At 52.3% G+C, this 19,221-nt stretch overlaps 4 protein-coding genes across 4 annotated transcripts; 2 read left to right on the forward strand and 2 right to left on the reverse strand.

Moving 5' to 3' along the window:
• Positions 1-86: 86 nt before the first annotated feature.
• Positions 87-1,821, forward strand: NGA_0121000 (uncharacterized protein; the record flags this gene model as incomplete). Its single annotated transcript, XM_005855362.1, has 2 exons — positions 87-328; positions 794-1,821. The coding sequence occupies 2 exons, from the start codon at positions 87-89 to the stop codon at positions 1,728-1,730; spliced, it is 1,179 nt and encodes a 392-aa protein (XP_005855424.1). The 3' UTR covers positions 1,731-1,821.
• A 331-nt stretch (positions 1,822-2,152) lies between these two features.
• NGA_0121200 (cyclin b2) lies at positions 2,153-4,543 on the reverse strand (the record flags this gene model as incomplete). Its single annotated transcript, XM_005855364.1, has 3 exons — positions 3,461-4,543; positions 3,127-3,311; positions 2,153-2,965 (listed from the first exon to the last, which is right to left on the reverse strand). Exons 1-3 carry the CDS (start codon positions 4,527-4,529, stop codon positions 2,153-2,155), a joined length of 2,067 nt encoding a protein of 688 aa, XP_005855426.1. The 5' UTR covers positions 4,530-4,543.
• A 1,180-nt stretch (positions 4,544-5,723) lies between these two features.
• On the reverse strand, positions 5,724-7,811 carry NGA_0121400 (protein kinase; the record flags this gene model as incomplete). The annotated part of the gene is made up of 1 exon (XM_005855366.1): positions 5,724-7,811. One exon carries the CDS (start codon positions 7,809-7,811, stop codon positions 5,724-5,726), a length of 2,088 nt encoding a protein of 695 aa, XP_005855428.1.
• Positions 7,812-11,314: 3,503 nt separating this feature from the next.
• NGA_0120900 (na+-dependent inorganic phosphate cotransporter) lies at positions 11,315-13,573 on the forward strand (the record flags this gene model as incomplete). The annotated part of the gene is made up of 3 exons (XM_005855361.1): positions 11,315-11,644; positions 11,774-12,872; positions 13,019-13,573. The coding sequence occupies exons 1-3, from the start codon at positions 11,631-11,633 to the stop codon at positions 13,571-13,573; spliced, it is 1,668 nt and encodes a 555-aa protein (XP_005855423.1). The 5' UTR covers positions 11,315-11,630.
• Between the last annotated feature and the right edge of the window lie 5,648 nt (positions 13,574-19,221).

A 19,221-nucleotide genomic window follows, 5' to 3' on the forward strand; every position in this document is an offset into this window, starting at 1 on the left:
TCCGAGACAACGGGAGCTGACAGCGAGGACCGGAAAGTGCCTTTGCACGCGGTCAAACCACAAAACCACCCCGCGCCAGGCCCCAAATGATTTTCAAGCATTCCTTGATTCCACAGTATAGTGCAGCTGCTCCTCCGGTGTTTGCGGAAGGAGAAGGCATGCATTGTTTGGGTTTTCCTACCGCTGCAGCTGTGGCAGCCTGCCTGGTCGCCTTGTTTCTCCTGCCCACCTCCTCTGGCTTCCCACGACCCGCAGACTTCACGCCAAAACTCCAAGCGCCCTTCATAAATGGTATGCCATCATCCTCCAGTCGAAGAAATCCTTCCAGGTACGTGCCGCCTTTGTGACCGACGTGTTATAATGTTGGAATTTATCTCTTCAAAGCGAGAAAGTCTGAGGTGGTCAAGTGTCTTACGCTCAGCCCGTGAAAGCCTGCCGTCTCTTCAGCATTTCCTCATCTCTATGTGTTTTCTCGTCCGCATTTAGGGATCTGAAATGCCCTTGTTCTTAGCTGTGTCATTCGAAGCCTGCTGTGAGCGAAATGCATATTTTTTCCCTTATCTACCTTAAAAGCCTTAATGGCACGTACTTTCCTGGTGCTAACTTCCTTTTCATTACTTTACGCATCCGTCCACAAGATTGATTCTATTATATGGACCTTTTGCTTCTCGTTGTTGATCTAATGCTTTTGCTCGCTGCGCTAATCGCTCGCTTCCTTCAGCGCTGTGCGTCTCCCTCTTAGCATGTCCTTCTCACAACTTTCCTTTTCCCTACAATCTCTTTTACTAAACAGATGCGTTTCGACGCGCTTTCGCAGAAGAATTCCAGTTCTCTTGTACCAAGAAGACGGCGGTGACGAACAGAAGGATGCTGAAGGACGAGCTCAAAACATCTTACCAGACGAAGGAGACGTGGGAGTAGAAGAGGACTACAGCGTTATGACTCGCCTCCGTGAGGAAGCCGAGTCTCCGTTCCGATCTCTTCGTTTCCTTATCTACGGCGGTGTGGGAGCTTCTGGGGCGATCGGTGCGCTCACAGCCTTGACTGGAGCTCTGGCCGCATTCTCGGGGGTGCGGGGCGCGGTGCCGCTGAGCGAGTCGGGAAAGGACATTGCCATCGACCTCGGGGCCATAGGGTTGGCCGCGCTCTTGTGGAATCTAGACTCGCAAACGAAAGCTCGGAAACTCGGCCGCCTATCCCGGGGGGCGAAAATCGCTTCCCTGAAAGTGCAGGTGCAGGATGGGGGCGGGGCGGGCGAGCGCCCCGTCCTAAGCCTGGCAGACTTTCGTCGGGACCGTGGGATGGCGAGGCGCGTGGTCATTTTTGCAGGCGGGGAGGATGTCGTCCAGGCGGCGTTGAACACGGCAGGGGAGGCTGGGATGAAAGAGCGGCTGATTCGGAATGCGTTCCTCGTCGTGCCTTTGGTGCTGCCCGCGGACGGTGAGGACAACCCCTCCGTCTTGGGCTTGGCGCAGGAGCGCTTGCAAGGCGCACAGGACGAGCCACACGTGGGGTGGCCGTTGCTCCTACGGGAATGGCAGGACTACCTGGCAGCAGAGGCGGCCGCCGCTCGCAAGCAAGGCATCGACCCGGTCCAGCAGGGCATCTCGGTAGTTCTAAAACTGAACGGACGGGTGGGGCAGCGCGCCTTTGGGAAGCCTGCATGGGAACGGCTAGTGGGCGATGTGGAACGGCGGCGGCGGAGGGGCTTGGATGTGACGAATATTTAGGGGTAGGACTGGTGTAGGGGGTGAAATGTGTCAGACGGAACATAGTGTGACAAAGAATGCAAAACGTGCGTGTGACACTCGCGATTGCGCGGCTCCTGACTGTGCTGGATAGGTTTTTAGTTCTTGGTAGATTCTTTCGTGGCTTATCGCGAATTTGATACATGTCTCCAACTTGCCCTCTTGAACGAAATTTCTTTTTCTTGTATCGCTCCCAGATCAGTGGCCTCCCCACTCTCGTGCCCCGCATATCATTTGAATTCCTCTTCTTCAAACGCACGCTTTCCCGGATGCAGGTCAGCGCAAACAGTATGGACAATCCTCATCCTCTGCCGTCCATCACTCCTCCTCACGGAACTCTCCGGGACTGATTATATCGCTCCCACTCCGACTCCTTCCCCCAGTCAAGCTCTCTGCCCTCGAGCTCAGACCTCTAACCCACCCTCAACATCTCCTCCCATCCCTCCATCGCCGTTCCCTTCCTCACCTGCTTCCTCTACGTCCACCTCATCTCCGCCCGGCGCGTTTCCTCCCTCAGCGTTCGAGATCTCTCCTCCCTCTTCTTGCCCGCCCCCTCCTTCCGCTTTCTCAGCGTCTTCACCCGGGCCCCCCCCCCATGTGGGAGGCTCCATCCTACTGACGGCCAGGAAGAGCCCGTTCGCGTATTTTCTTTTCACCGCGTCCAATTTCCTACCAGACAGCGTGGTCACGGTGTGCCGCACGTGCTGACAAATCCGCCGGGCGCAGGCCGCCACCTTCGTGTCCGAATACCCGGAATAGTGCGCAACGGCCTCTGTCCAGGACTTGGGCTTCTGGGTGGAGCATGGATGGACAACGACTGGGATGGGACTACTCTTCAAGGCAAGGATGACAGAGGCGGCGGCGATCAGCGACGGAGGAAAGGACAGCATGTCGTGCTCTTGGAGCGTCCGCTCGCAGTAGTACTGGGCCCGGCAAGAAGCGAGCTTCCCAGCCCCTACCTCCTTCAAATAAAGGGTGAGAAAGTCCTGAGCGGTGGGAGGGAGCGAGGGAGGGCGGAAGGGTGACTGCGAGAGGACCTTGAGAAGGCGGGATTCCATGGACGAGACCTCCAGGCCGCTGTAGGCGTTGTCGGTCCAGTAGGCACAGTCGTCCGGATCGGGGGGCGTGTGCTCCACGCCCTTGGCGGCCACCATGAAGGCCGTCACCCCCACCAACTGCAGCTTCTCGCGGGTCACGTTTTCAGTGCGGCTCAAAAACTGCCACGCGGCCATGTGAAAGGGAAGGGAGAAGAGGACCTCAGCACTGGCATGCCTTTTCCAAGCCGCAAACGACCAACACCCACCCCCACATCCCACAGGAGCACCATCCTCGCCCCTCAGCTACAATTCCCGCCCACCCCTTTCTTCCCCCTGCTTACTTGATCCAGCACCTGTGCCGTCCTGTAGAGGGTGGCGGGCGCGAAGGAGAGGGACTGGTGGACATCCGTTACCCAGTCGAGGAGGATGGCCCGCATCTTCGCGTTCAGGTGCCGCAGCTTACTGATATAAGGACGGAGGGATTGCAGGCTTTCTGCGGCGCGAAGATTCCAGTGAAAATAGAAGCCTGGACGTGGCGGAGGGAGAAGTAAAAAGGGGGGAGGGAAGAAGAGAATTTGGATGAAGGGAGGAAAGTTGCACAGGAATATAAGACAGATTAGGCATATTGCGAAGGGGGGGGGAGGGGGGGGGGTTAATCGGAACAGACATGCACACCTTTGAATGGCTCGGCCATGCTGCAGAAGGGACGGGCGGTGAGCATGACGCTCAACAGGTCGTGGGCAGGAACGAAGGAGAAGGCATGCTGCCAGACGGACTCGGGCAGCACGAGGAGTCCGTCGTCAGGGGGCTTCCCGGCGCGAGTAATGCCCCCCGGGTTCCCTTTTATAGTTCTGGGCAAGTCGTAGGAGGCATGTTTCGGGCAGGGGCCACTTTTGTACCTGAAGGCCCGCATGGCGCTCGATGGGCGCTTTAAGGAAAGGGAAGGGGAAGACAGCGAGGCAGCGGGAACGGAAGAGGAAGACGAGAGTCGGGATGGGCGATTGCCTGATCTTTGAGCCCCGTTATCAGTACTACTCAACCCGTTGTATGTACTTGATTCGTCGCTGGCGATACCACGGCCGCAAAGAGGCGCGAACGCCTTACTCGCCTCTCCTCGTCTTTCCTCCCTCTCTTCCTCACTCGCCGACACCATGTCCACACCGGCATGCTCTGCCCCCGCATATGACAATGGAAATCCGCTATTTTCCCCATCATCTGGCGCCGTTAATGCCATGAGTTGAAGCCCGAGCTTTCGGAGCGCCAGGCGTTCCTCTGCGAGCAGGACGGGAGGTGCGGAGGGACACCTGGAAATCGGTGTCAAATTTTGCAGGATTGCCTCCAAGCATTGTGTTTGGAGGATTATTAAGGAGGGTCGCCCTTCGACATTCCTCTTGGTGGTGTTTGTGCTCGAAATGCTGTCCATGTCCTCCATTGCTCCATGGCAATGAACTAGGCAAGGCTGCATGGGCGGCCGCGGCGAGTCTCTAGATTGATTCACAAGATTCTGCTCCGTGGCTGGCTCCTCGCGCGCATGCTTTAGGGAGAATTGTCCCCGTGACGGCCTGCTGGCTGCGCTCTTGGAGTCCGGAGCTGAAAATTGATTTTTCTTCGCCTCGTCGCTTATACCTTTATCTGTTGATCTTGAATGCGAGCGTGTTGAACGTGGATTGACCGCTCTTTTTACTTGAGAAGACAACGCTACTTCGCTATTCTGGCTGCTATCATCATGTCTGCGTTTGCGCATGATGATTGAGGCCTAATTATCCGGGTGCACGGAGAAAGAAGAAAATATGCCAGTTGGTCTCAACAACTGAAGGTTCGCATGCAACAACGCATGTTGGCAGATGATGCGGCGGGTCGAATTCAATAGCAAAGTCCAGAAGAAAGTTAAGATCGTACACTGCACACTATCCATACAATACAGAATCAACACATGCGCCAAAGGACCCAATGCAAGCTGTGTTGTCACAAAACATGGCAGGGAGGGTTGAGGGTTGAGCTTCCGGGTAAGCTTCTGTTCAACGGCAGCATCGAAACAATGACCGAGGTACACAGGACCCAGCGTAAAAGATATGTATATATCTATGCAAACAACAAAAAAAATATTTCGAGCATATACTAGCTACCGACGTCAAGAGTGGTATGTCATATATTCGGTTCCGTGGCAGCATAGGTTCTAGTGGGCAGGGTGTTAAAACGTTTTGCCCAAGACTACGACAAAACACGAAATCCCCACGTGTGTCGCCGCGTGGGTTGCATTAAACAAGCGATGATTTTAGGGCCCTGCTATGAAATTTCTTGTGGTAAGCTTTGGTAGTTTGAAAAAGAAGAATCGGCTGGAAATCTAGGCTTTATTCCAGAGAACCTCCTACTCCATGAGGAATTGATGGCCCGCCTGGAGTCCTTGGACCGGAAGAAAAGAAAATCCAACAATCACACTTCTGTAGAGGTCTCAAAGCTTAGATTATTCTCACTTTTCGACGATGCTTACTGACCTGTCATACATCTCACCGCTTATACAGGATCTTTTGTCTGGAAGCGTGCCTATTGAACCTATCTCACTACATGCACACCAATACGTGTAACGTTATGTCTGTAGCTATATTTTGCATACTGTGAGCTAGATCTGACCTATTTTTACTTCACAGCGTAATATGCACACTTAAGTTCCATGCTCTCATCACGCCGTCTAGGCGCAAGTACATGTTGCTCAACAATGTCTCCTGGATGTGGAGACATGCGTAGCCACCCCATCTTTGGACGATTTGCATCACATTTCGGACAGATGATGTGTGTCCATGCTCTGTTTGTCCTACCTTCGATGCATATTCGATACCTATCTAGCGCATTTTTCAGACAGGCTATCGGTTTTCTATACCTCTCTCCTGCCATCCACAGGCACTATTTGCCCCACCGTCCACTGGGAAGCACAAAACGATCACGACGACCAGAAGGCCATATCTGATGGAGTGAAGGCGCCCCTTTCACTGACCCATGTCTCCCGTCCTTCTCCTCCTGATCTCCCATCGTCCCCGGCGAAAGAGGAACAACGCGACTGGAGGGAGGAGGATGAAACAGAGGCTGATCTCGAGGTGCCTCCGTCTTGCTCGTCGCGATAGTGATGTCCCAAATCCTTTTCCCAGTCTACTTCTCTCTCGTAATTGTTGTTATTAAAATTGTTGCGCAGGTTCTCCATCTCCGAGACACGGAGGGAGCTGACACTGTTGTCGTCACTGTTGTTGCTGACCTGCTTGGAATAGGTGGACATCGTAGTGGACGAGGACGTACGGGGATGCACGATATCCTCGGCGTCCTTAGCTCCCTCCTCCTTCACATCTTCCTTACAGTTACCCACTGAGAGGGCTGAGAGGGCTGAGAAGCCTCCTCCTTGCGCTATCTCCTTCCGCGCCAGGACAGGGGGCGCCGAGACCGAGGAGGAATTGAACAGGGGCAAGGGTACTTCAACCTGTCCGTCCCACTCCTTCGCTTCCCATTCTTTTGCCGATGCCAGCACCCAGGGGTGCGCGGCCACCTCCTCTAGCGTCATTCGCTCTCCAAGATCCCATACCATCATCCGGCCCAGCAAGTCCTTTGCCTCCGCAGACAAAGACCGGGTCCTCCCCGAGAGTTCCCTCTCTGCCAGCAGCTTTTGCAGCCCGCCCATCCCCGCAGTATCCTTCAACGCCGCGAACTGCACGTCAGTAACAGATCGATAGATGGTGCAACCTGTCCAGCACACATAGAGCAAGGCTCCGAGGGCCCAGACGTCTGCGGCGTAAGGATCGTAGTTCCGCTCTTCGAAGATCTCTGGTGCCATGTACTGCTTCTTCCCACGCCGGGGGCGAGCTCGTAAAAGCACTCCAGGGGGTACGGAAGAGGAAGGGTGGAGAGAGGGAGGGAGGGAGGGAACGCGCTCTGCCATGCCCAGGTCGATGAGGGTGACGTGCCCATCAGGCCCCACCATCACATTCTCCGGAGAGACGTCACCATGTCGGATTCCATGCGCCTTCTTCAAGTGCAAGAGACCTTGCACGATCTGCCGGAATATGGGCCGTGTTCCGTCCTCCCCTAGCCCCTCATGCCCTGCAGTTTTGGTGACGCGGTAGAAAAGCTCCTCCCCCACCAGGTAGGGCATTACCATGAAGAGCAGTCCCCGACTCGAACCCGCGCCCTCAAAGACCGTCTCCACCGCGATGACATGCTCGTCGCCGTGCGCTTGTCCTTCCATCGCGACAACCCGCGACTGTCCAATGCGGAGGAGAGCTCCCGCCTCTGCTACTGGGTCCTCCCCCCAGAGTTGCCCGTATGCTCGGATGAAGGAGGCATCAGATTCCTTGATCACCACTTTTTTTGAACCGACGGGAGTATAAACCGTTGTCTCACCCCCCTCCTTTTCGCTCTCCTCCTGCAGCACCTGAGCTAACCAAAGTCGAACGCGGTCTCTGGGCTTCGTCAACTGCTTCAAAAGCAGGTACGCTTCGCTTGAAGGGTGCCGTGACTCCTGAGATGTGGTATGTTGAGTAGTGCATCGGCTACTACTGTCACGGGGAGCCAGGCAAGTCTGGGGCTGAGGCCGCGACGGAGGGTTGGGCAGCAGGCAAGTACACGGTTGAGGAGTGAGACCGGGAGAGAGGCGAACCGCTAGGACAACTAGCTCGGCGGAGGGCGTCTCCGTGGGTAGCTCGAGTGGCAATGGGGCTAAAACGATGCGTGAATCTCGCTTGGGAGTGGTTGGAAGGGGAAAGCGTGTTGACGGCGCGGGAAACGGGCTTTCAAGGTTGCGCTCTCCAGATATGGTAAGCGGTGTGGAGAACCCCTCCTGCGGGAAGTCGGCGACCGCGCTGTCCGTATCCTCTAGATGCTGCGTGAGCGCATCACAGTCCCGTTCGCCTGTCACGAGAGGCCGCCGACGGCTCACGCCGCCGGCTGGCGCGATCCTTACTTCCAAGGAAGCCGCGCTCGGGCACAAGTATGGACAGGCAGACGACGGGGGGCATGAGGCCTCTCGAGGCGATGCGCGTCTCATGCTGTTCCTACCAAGCAAGTGTATTGAAATTGTGAAGAGTGAGTGCAAAGGCTTCTCGTAAAGTGATGAGAGCCGAACAAGGAAAGGGCAGTGATTGGAAACGTATGCGTCACATCACAGGTCTATCACCAAAGCCACAAACACGCCGAGAGCCAAATCCTTCGTCGCGACACATTCAAACGGTACATTTCGCACAATTAATTGCTCCGTAGTATTCAAGAGGATGTAAGTGATCATTACTGCCGCTCTACCAAGGAAAAAAGTACTGCCGAATTGGAAAGCTCGTGTGAAAGCTTCCTTGCTCGGCTCCAGAAATCGTAGTACGTGTCCATCATAATTAGATACCAGTGCCCAGACCAGGCGGCACATTTCATGTGTACGATTACTGAACAGATTGACGTCCACAAGACAGGTCATGGAACCAAGATTCGTCGGAAGATCTTGCAAACCCCTGTGACACAGGCAAAGGCGACGTATGCACGAGCTTTAGCCTCTGAGAGTTGGGGGAGACACGTCATCCCCTCGCTGTTCAAAAGCCGGGGTCTGGCCGCGCCAAGACCACATGTCCAATCAGCACCCGCGATATAGGCAACAATGATCCACCGGTTCATTTCATGTCTTGTGCCTCTTTGTCTAAGATTTGATATCTGCCCCGACTTGCCTCTCGTACCGGGGCAGACAGAAGCAGACAGGGCTGCAGAGAGTGCCAGCTGCTTTCAGCCGCACGGCTTGCTCGGGACTTCTTGAAAAATGGCGCGAAGCTTGCTCGAGGTTTCTTGGAAAATGGCGCGAAAGCTCTACGTTCAGGCCTTGGAATGCATGTCTTCTACGCCGGACCAGGAAACGGAATACTCATGGACCTTTTTGGCTTAAACGATCGACATCTACACACAACAGGCTTTACAGGCCAAACAAAGAAGTCTTGTGGTTGCCCCAAAAAAATCGTTCAATTTACTTCACTAGACATCAACATCGTTTTAAAGAAAGCCAGCGTGCAACTAGCCATGGCCTTGGAGTCGCCTTGGCCTGACCCGCTCTTCGATGGTAAAGTTTATAAATCAGAAATGGTAGCATGGGTGGAAGCAATTTCTGCATGCATCTGTTCAGTCATTTCCTCAAGCTTCATGTACGCGTCGAGAGACAGACTCTTTGACATCATATTACCCACCATTTGCTAGGCCGTACCACGGTTGAGCGGCGGCAACAGTTTGGACCATCTAGGACCCATTCAAGCACTTCGTCTGCCACACAGCCTTCCATTTTAACACAATGTCCTTCAGCGTGGGATCGTGTACGCCTCTTGGCGCAGACAGGGGCCATTTCCACGCCGACAAGGCATATGGGCCCTTTCCGTCCTTCACGAGAAGAACATTTTCAAAGCTCCCACCGAGAAAAGCAACCACTTCACTTACCACAACTCGACTCTCCGCCACATGTGAAGCATCAAAGTTCACAGCACATGAAGTATCGCCACGACGATGAGGATGTAAAACGGCAAGTGGATAGTGTTACCCAAAAACCTTTTAGCCCATGCTCTCCTTCAGTATTACCTTTGTCTCAGCCACATCTACCTAATTGGACCTCATGCCAAGAAAGGCATCATTCCACGTATGAAAGAGAGAGAGAAGAGAATATGCCCGGCAGCTTGGACGTCTTTGCAAGGCCAAAAAAAGGTGCTACGGCGGGCGCCTATCCCTTCATCGCCTTAAATCATCAGATTGGACATTGTCCTCAATCTTCCTCTTTACCTTCTCTCACGGATAGCTTTCGACGCCTGGGAGCCCTTCCAAGAGAAGTAGAAGATTTTTTCGAAAAATTGCTATCCGATCTTCCTCCAATGCACAGGCATTCCAAACCAACTGCCCCTTCCCTCCTCTTGACCCCCGCCTTCGACCTTGGCACTCTGAAGCGGCAAGTGCTTGACTTACAAAAGGAAGTAAGCAGGCTCTATAATGACCAGGAATGTCTCTTCAAGCAGAACAAACAGCTCTGGGAACAATTGCGGGGGATCTGTCAGGCTCCTGAATTTGTGGCGGCGGAGGGACAGGTCGAGCAGGTGCATGCCGCCTTGCTGGAACGACAGGCAGAATTGGAAGCTCTACAAGAATTCCTGCGACAGACACCGGATATTGAAGCTCACCTATGGACAGTGCGAGAAGACCGCGAAAGGGCTCGTGAGATCTTGAGTCTGGCGCATGGAGGCAGTGCAGAAGCGGCGCATGCCCTGACCCTGGTGATGGGTGAGAATAAGGCCTTGGAAGAGGAGTTAATGCAGCAGACAGTGGTGCTTGAAAACTTGCAAGAGTACCTAATTAAATGTCGGGTTGCGCAGCAGGAAGAGGATATGGAGGAACTTGAGGAGGTAGCGGCTCGAATGCACGCGGCGTCCGCCTCGTGTCTCCGGCGCCGGCGCAAGGTTTTCTCCTTTTTGCGGTTGGCGGCGTGGAGGGCTCGGCAAATGCGAGAAATCGCGAGCCGTTTCGAAGTTGCTAGCGTAAAGTGCCTGGCCCTGAAGGCACTTACGGCTCTGGCTGAGCACCGGCGCGTGGGTCAAAAGGTTCGGCAAGCCCGACAGAAGAGGGAGGGTACCTTAGTGCGACAGGTTGTTGCCGCCTGGCAGCACCACGTCTACGAAGAGCAGCTGGCGCGATTGGCGGACCGACGTCGAGTTTTCCGCCACTGCCTCGTGGGATGGCGCCAGGCGACGAGAGAGGGACAGCGGCACCATCGGATCGAGGTCAAACGACAAAGGCTGCAGGAGCAACGGCTTGCGGTCGACGTATTCAAAAGCTGGCATCGTGTGATGTTGCTTGCCACAGCCTCATCGCGAGATGGTGTAAGAAGAGCAATCTTAGCCTGGCAACGGAGAGCTTGGAGGAATTTTTGTCTACGGGTTGGGCAGAGGGAGAGGGAGTGCGGTCTTCCGGGCCAAGAGCTAACCTCTAGCGGGCTTATTTCATGCCACGTTTGCAAAATAGAGCCCGAAAGACGAGGCCCTCGGGCCTCGAGAGGACAGGTCCAAGTCCTCTTGCCTACGCAGCGCATTAGATACGTGAAAACATAATCAGACGGCAGCTATTTTAAATTGAAAGTTTTTGAGAATAAATATAATGCTGAAGAAAAGACGGATACCCTCGATTCAAAGCAATACCCCCAAAAATGGCGCACCGAGAGAAATTCCTGCCTTGTGCTTCCATTTACCTTTTTTGGGGGGACGCAAATCTGTATACTTTATTTGCTTATTTACTTATTTATTACTTATTACCTCGGTAATTGTTTCGATGCTGCCGTTGAACAGAAGCTTACCCGGAAGCTCAACCTTCAACCCTCCCTGCCATGTTTTGTGACAACACAGCTTGCATTGGGTCCTTTGGCGCATGTGTTGATTCTGTATTGTATAGGCCTCAAGGATGTTTGGGTGGCGTACAGTGAACGATCGATTGGCTTGTTTGTCCTTTCGTTGTAAATTCGACCGCATCATTATCAACATGCTTTGTTGCATCACAGGTCGGTGTTGCCTCGGAAATCTCGGAAGGCTGCATATTGGTTTTACTGGAAAGTCATGGTTGACGAATGTGGAAGTAGTCGGGGAACTTATCTTTATCTTATCATGGCAGCAATTCATTGACAGCAATCATATTCCCAGCTCATTTTTTTATTCATGATTATACGTCCCAATTGTGATTGTCGTCTTCGGGCCCACTCTCCAAACGCCTCGACCTCGCACTGCGGGTTCAGCTGTAATTGAAAACGTATCTCAATAGTAATTTCAGGAAGCGACGTAGCGGCAGCTCATCGCTCAAGGTCGATCGTGGCAACATGGGTCACCGCAGGTATGTCTATACAAGCCCGGTATCGGAATCGTGAAAGAGGGTGCTCGCTTCTGTGCTTTGTGCGACCTGCTTGATATGCTGTCATCCTTCCCTTAAGCCAAGTCATCCCACAATTGCCTCCTTTCACAGCTTCCTTGAGCGAAGTGCCAAGCAGAATTTGGTTATCTTCCTCTTCTGTTGTTTAATCAGAGGATCGCATGTTACGTCTTTCCGATTGCAGCAACCGTGGCTACGCCCTCCCCTTTCGTCCACCGTTTCCGACCCCCTTCTTAAGTCCTCAATCGGCTATGAGCAGCACCATGATCTGTCTTTTACACGCCATCCTATGCCTCTGTATGACTCCCGCAATCCCCCACCCGTACAGTCCCAAACTGGCTCCCGCACGCCATGGCTCTTCCTCGTTCTCTCCAGCACTGCCATCCTCATCTCTTACGCGGACCGCGCCAACCTCGCCACCTGTATTTTACCCATGGCGCAGGATCTAGATTGGTCCCTTTCTTCGCAGGGCGTTGTGCTCTCCGCCTTCTTTGCCGGCTACGCCCTCACAGGCCTCCTTGGCGGCTACCTTGCCGACCGCTTTGGCGGGTCGCGCGTTTTGCAGGCGGGAATCATCCTCTGGTCCGTTTGTACCTTCCTCACCCCTGCGTTTGCCAAAGCTGGACTGGGCGCAATGGTCATGGATCGAGTCTTACTGGGTATGGGAGAGGGCGTCGCTTTTCCCGCCATCCACGCTATGATTCCTCAACGCGTGCCTGCTCCAAGCCGCAGTCTGGCTGTCTCCCTCATTACAGGAGCAAGCTATCTTGGGGCTGTCTTAGCATTTGCATTGTCGCCCCTCCTGATTGAAGAAGCAGGCTGGCCATCTGTCTTTTATTTTTTCGGTGCTCTACCCGTCCTCTGGTTTCCTGTCTGGTGGGCGTGGGGGGAAGAGAGAAGCGAGGCGATGGAAGGTAAGGAGGCGGAGAGTGAGGAAAAGGCAAGATGCGGAGAAGGGTACCCCTTGTCAAATCCTTCATCATCCAAATCACAACGCATCGACCTTATGCCCTCGTCCGCCCCGTCGACGGCCGCCTCTACCACTTCGTCTGCTCCGCCTGAGGGACTGACTTGGGCCCAGGCCAGGTTTTTGCTCGCTCGGAAGGAGGTGTGGGCCATTCTGGTAGCACAGTATACGCAAGCGTGGGGTATCTATGGCCTTCTCTCTTGGCTACCCTCATATTACAGCAAGGTAAAGGAAAGGGAGAGGCAGAGAGGGCCATGTTCCTGCTCAGAAAGCTGGATTCCGCGGGTTGTTGTCGTGCCAACCAAAGTAAGCCTGCATAGTGTCGATCCTACCTTAAGCTGACTTCCACTGATACTAACTATTTCTCGTAGACTTTTGATATCGACGTCACGCAGCTGGCTGCTTTTACCCTCGCCCCCTATCTGGTGCAGACTCTGGTAGGGATCGCGTCGGGCTATTTGGCCGATAACTTGATAGCCGCTGGTTGGTCGATAAAGCGCGTACGTCAGCTGTTGCAGACCGCTGGTACAGTCCTACCCGCGCTCTTTCTGCTCCTCGCTACTACAACACACAACACGTCCTCCGACTCCGCTTCCTCCCTACTCTTCTCCTTCTTCTATGTCACAATCGGCGCGGGCCTTTCCGCCTTCACTCTCGGCGGTGTTTCTTGCTCGCATTTGGACATTTGTCCTCGTAATGCAGGACTTATCTTTGCAGCTGGCAATACCTTGGCTACAGTGGGTGGCCTGGTTTCGGTACCGATAGCCGGCTTAGTCCTGGAGAAATGTGGGAGTTTCGATGCGGTTTTCGCCTTGTTCGCGGCGCATTACGTGGTGGGAGCGGCCCTGTACGCGGCTTGGATTGGGGATGAGGATATTTTGCAAGAGCTATGGAAGCGAGAGGGGGTAGGAGACAGGAAAGTGTAGGAAGCTAATGTCAGCGAAGGGATTCAGTAGCGCCTAGGAATGACCAGTGACTATGTGTCGTTCAGGAAACATAGACACGCGGTAGCTCTCCGGCAGAATTTTGAAGTATATATACGCAGAGCAAAATTGGTGACAGTGGAAACCGAAATCACGGACTGTAATTGAAGTATCTAGCAATAAGCCTTCACTACTAGCTGCCTGCCATGAGACTCTTTGGGTGATTCGATCTGTACACGAGATGACGCCCTCTTTCTGGGAACCGTGAATATGACGTGTCTTCCCATTTGGTTATTTTTGCCTCAAATGCAGACATGACAATGCTCTGTCGATGAGCTCTTTTGTTAATTCGCACTGTGACGTATGCTTTCCCCAAATGACGCTCTATTTTGCCCCGCTTTTGAAGAGTTTGAGTTATCGAAAGTCACCTGAAAAATGTCACAAGTAATGGATCGTTAATATTGACATCATACAATGGTGCAACCACTTATGGTTCTCGCCTTAGGAGTCGTCAATTACTCGACAACCTATGTTTTCTTGGTGCTCTTTCTCCTATGTGTATCACACAAATTACTCTGTTACCGCTCGAATGAGGCCTCGATAGTCAGGTCCTTCCGATAATTTTTACTTCATTTTCAAGTTTTCAAAGTAGAAGTTGGGGAGTTCCCAGAAGTTGGAGACGTATGAGGAGTACCTCGCGATAATCAAATACATTACTGTGAGATGTCCCAAAGACAGCTTGAACACATGTCATGAAAACGTCTGTTGGGTTAGGGTTATCGAGTTGGACGACTTCCCTAGGCTAAGACGGCACTTAACTTTCAGTCACTGTCCCGAGCGGTCGTCGTTCAGAGCAGCTTCTGCCCAGATCTTAGGGAACACCGCTTATTCCTCGGAAATCCTCCGAATGCTCTCGTCAACATTCTTAATCTTCTGAGTATATCATTGTGCACAACAACTAGATTGCATATACATCTTTCCGCGCTTGGCAACTATTGTGTTTTATTATAAATATTCAAACTTGACTTTCCTTTGGTGTCCGTTCTTGTCCCGAGCTGCAGGCCACTGCCCAAAATCTTCAGGAACACCGCGTACGCCTCAGTGAATCCTTCGAGCAGTCCTCTCCCCCTTCTGAATGATATTAACACTCTATTCAATAAAAGAATACTTGAGGAAAGCTTCAGTCTTTCGAGTTACGCGATGACTGTTTTTTCCTTATAAATAAATGGATTTGGCTTTTGTTCCGAGCGATCGTCGTTCATAGAAGCCTCCCCAAAATCTTCAGGAACACCGCGTACGCCTTGGTGAATCCTTCGAGCAGTCCTCTCCCCCTTCTGAATGATACTAACACTCTATTCAATAAAAGAATACTTGAGGAAAGCTCTAGTCTTTCGAGTTATGCGATGACTGTTTTTTTCTTATGAATAAATGGATATGGCTTTTGTTCCGAGCGATCGTCGTTCATAGAAGCCTCCCCAAAATCTTCAGGAACACCGCGTACGCCTCGGTGAAGCCTTCGAATACTCTCGACATTATCATGCATTGACTTAACGAAATACTGATATGTTCGATTAGTTATGTGGCCTCCGTCCTACACAGCAATTGTTTTGCCTTATTAGTATTACAACTTGACTTTCCCTTCCTGGCCTGATCGATCTTCGTTCAAAGAAGCCTCTGATCAGATCTTCCCAAAACGCGCGTCCGCATTGTATGAACCCATTTGGCACTCCCCAGCCCCTAATTCCGTCCTCATTTATCGTGATACTATTTATCTCCTTATCAAATCACACTTTACTGGAGGACACACACAGGTACCTGACAATGCGTCTCCCATTGCGCTGCTACTATCTCTTTCTTGTAGGAGTCTGCACAATCTCGAGCATAGCTTCCCAAGAGTGTTCACACCTCGCTCTCAATGCCAAAACCCGTCCAGCTGCCAAACGTGGGGTCTTGGCCGGGTCAGGACATGTCGAGGTCACCGTCACGCTTGCTGCCCAGGACTCTGTGGTTGGTTTGGAATTTCAGTTGCTGCTGCCAAGCGGCACGTCTGTAGAATGCACCGGAACTCGTCCACACTTAAAACCACACACGTCACCCGTGATAATTAAGAATCCCGATGGAACAACAGCCGTATACTGGCTCCAAATTGAGCTCGATAGGCCAAGAAAGCATCGCTTCATGGCTAGAGTCCATGTTAATAAGTGTGCTCCCGAGACTCTAGCCATAGATGCATTTGCTTATCTCGTAAATGCAACAAGAATATCCTGTGCGACGTCTCTCTCATGCCCGGTACGCATACGTGTGCGTTATTCAAAACTCAAGCGCCCAGCAACTTGCGCCCCGACACCAGCCCCCTCTGTCAATCCTACGGAGCCATTTGTGCTGTTTGGTCAAGGACAGCGATTCTCACGAAATGACCGGCTAGCGCCGTCAATCGAGACGCGAGAGGATTGCTATGAATATTGCTCGATAAACGGGGCGCGAACTGTGCCTTTTCTATTTAGCTGGAGCAACAGAGCTCGCGAGTGCTTTTGCTGTATGAGTATTTGTACTCCCTTTGTGTTCGCACCTGGTTTCGACATATACGAAGGGTTTATCCCTGCGACACTTGCACCTACGGTAGCACCCTCAAGTCCTCTGGCCTCACCCACGTCAAATCCGAGCGCTTCTCCCACCAATTTTACCATCCCCAGCGTGACTCCTACTGCTGGTCCGACCCCTGATGCATCTACGACACCTCCTGGTACACAACCCACTATAGCTCCGCCAGTAGCGCCTACAATGCAGCCTATGCCAGCTCCAACCATGGCACCTACGACACTGCCGATGCCAGCTCCAACCATGGTGCCTACGATGCAGCCCACAGGAGCTCAGACCACGGCGCCAACGATCCAGCCGACGTTAGGTCCGTCTATGGCACCTACGATGCAACCGACCACAGTTTCGACCATGACGCCCACGACGAGGCCTACGCCAGCTCCGACCATGACACCCACGACGCTGCCGACCACGCCTCCGAGCATCGCCCCCACGACGTTGCCGACGTCAACTCCGACTGTAGCACCCACGAAGCAGCCGACGTCAGCTCCGAGCATGGCATTCACATTACAGCCTATGCCAGCTCCGAGCAATGCGCCAACGAAGCAACCGACAGCAGGTCCGACCATGGCACCTACAATCCTGCCGACCACAGCTCCGATCGTGGCGCCTACGACGCAGCCGACCACAGCTCCGACCATGACGCCTACAATCCAGCCAACTACAGCTCCGATCGTGGCGCCTACGACACAGCCGACATCAGCTCCGACCATCGCCCCTACGACGCTGCCGACGTCAACGGCTACCACAGCGCCTACGATACAGCCAACGAAGCAACCGACAGCAGCTCCGACAATGACAAGCAGCCTGCCTCTCACTGCCAATGAAAATGGACTATTAACATCGGTCGTGAGCGAGGAATCTGCGTATTTTGGGTAGGTACAGGCTCAGAAGCAACCCACTTATCATAGGATTTTATTTTCGCTAAGTTGCTAACAAACTTGGCAATATAATCTATGCAAAGGACTTTTACTGTGCCAGGAATAGTGGTGAAAATAGATCTGACCAATTTCACTCGAGTGAACCGGCTGATTCTGGATACGGGTGAGAATAACCTAGTGTCATCGGTTGTGAGTGGGAGCTTTGCATATTTCGGGTAAGCAATTGTTTAGGAAAATGGCACAGTGCCGTTGGAGTTCACCTTCCTTTAGCTGTTGTAACCTTGGCTGTGCTCTATGGACAGGACTTTTACTGCTCGAGGTATAGTGATAAAGGTGAATCTGACCGACTTCACTCGAGTGAGCAGCCTGCTGGTCAGTCCGAGTGAATTCCAGCTACGGACAGCGATTGTGAAAGACAATTATGCATATTTCGGGTAAGCAAAGGCTCAGAAGATAAACACATTAAAGTAACACTTTATATATCCTATCAGATGCTACTAACCTTGAATATGCTCTAGACATAGGACTAACAACAATCCAGGCATAGTGGTAAAGGTAAATCTAACCGATTTTACTCGAGTGGAGGGTCTAGAACTCGATACAGGTGAAAATAGGCTGTATACGTCGGTTTTGAGCGGGAACTATGCGTATTTTGGGTAAGCAAAGCAAAACAGGTGTACAGAGTAACTAGATCTCATCCTATTACTGTCGCTGATGATCTCGACTGTACTCTATACATAGGACACTCACAAATCCAGGGAGAGTGGTAAAGGTGAATCTGACCGACTTCTCTCGAGTGGGAAGCCTAGCGTTCCTTTCGGGTGAAAATCAGCCACAAGCATCGATTGTTAAAGGAGACTATGCGTATTTCGGGTAACAAAAAGGCTTAGAAGAGATGTATATTGCCTAAGCACTTGTTTCCTCTGAGATGCTGAAAACCTTAGCTATACCCTATATACAGCACTGTTACTTCCCCGGGCATAGTTGTGAAGATCAGTTTGGTCAATTTCAGTCGAGTGAACAGCCTATCTCTCGAACAAGGTGAAAATTCCCTAGTCTCGTCGGTTGTGAGCGGCGATTATGCGTATTTCGGGTAAGCAACGGCTTAGAAGTAATGCCCAGTGATGCAAGACTATATTCTTCTAAGTTGTTGAGAAGCTTTGCTATATCCTCACAGGACTAACACTAGTCCAGGTATAGTGGTAAAGGTGAATCTTACCGACTTTACTCGAGTGGAGGGCCTAACTCTCGATGCGGGTCAGGATGAGAATGCCCTCGGAACAGCGGTTGTAAAGGAGGACTTTGCGTACTTCGGGTAAGCAACGGCTCGAAAGAGATGCATAGAGCCCAAGCATCTTCTGCTAGTGAACTTGCTGATGAGCTTGGCTATCCCTTCTATACAGGACTTTTACTTCTCCAGGCATAGTAGTGAAGGTTTCTATCTAGTGCTTAAGTTGGGATTCATATCTCGATGCTAGGGACAAGAACCTGCCTACGAATACCGAGTGATATTTGGTACGAATTCTCACAGAGTAGCAAGAAAAACTGATGAGCGTCTTATATAGCTGCTCAAAGAGCACGTATATTGCTGCCATGTTGCCGAGCAGAAGGGTCGCCAGGAACTGGCAAAGGCATCTCGAGACGCAAGAGGGCGTGTATGCAATGGGTTCATATGTAGTTCTCAATACGTATTCCATACAATTCTTTTTGACAGCAATTCGTAGAAGGTTCATCTCCCGTCTGAAATAGAGGTCTACAAGCATGTTTTCTTTTATGAGAGATAGGCCCCAAATATAGCTAGAACAGGAGTCGTCCGTTTTATGGGAGGATCTCGAGTATTTAGCCCTAGAGAAAAGGAGAAGAAAATATTCATGCACTGAGAAAGTAGGAACTTACTTTAGCTTTATTACCTAATTTAAGAAATTTGTTCGGGTTAGAGCGACCCAAAAAATTCCGAGGCACTGGTAGAGAAGCTGAACGCAGTCAAGGAGGCTTCGCGGGCTGCGGCAGCCACAGGCTTGGAGACGCCTGAGTAGGAGGGACGGCAGCTGCATGTCTCAAGCAAGGAGGTTAGGCTCGCCTTGATCAAGCAGGAAGAGGCTCGCACCGCTTTGGACTCGTGGCTGGGATCGATGGCGGGTGCCAAGGTAAAGCAGGGCGTTGGGGGGGGGG

The sequence above is a fragment of the Nannochloropsis gaditana genome (assembly GCF_000240725.1).
Source record: "Nannochloropsis gaditana CCMP526 unplaced genomic scaffold scaffold216, whole genome shotgun sequence".
Lineage (NCBI taxonomy): Eukaryota > Eustigmatophyceae > Eustigmatales > Monodopsidaceae > Microchloropsis > Microchloropsis gaditana.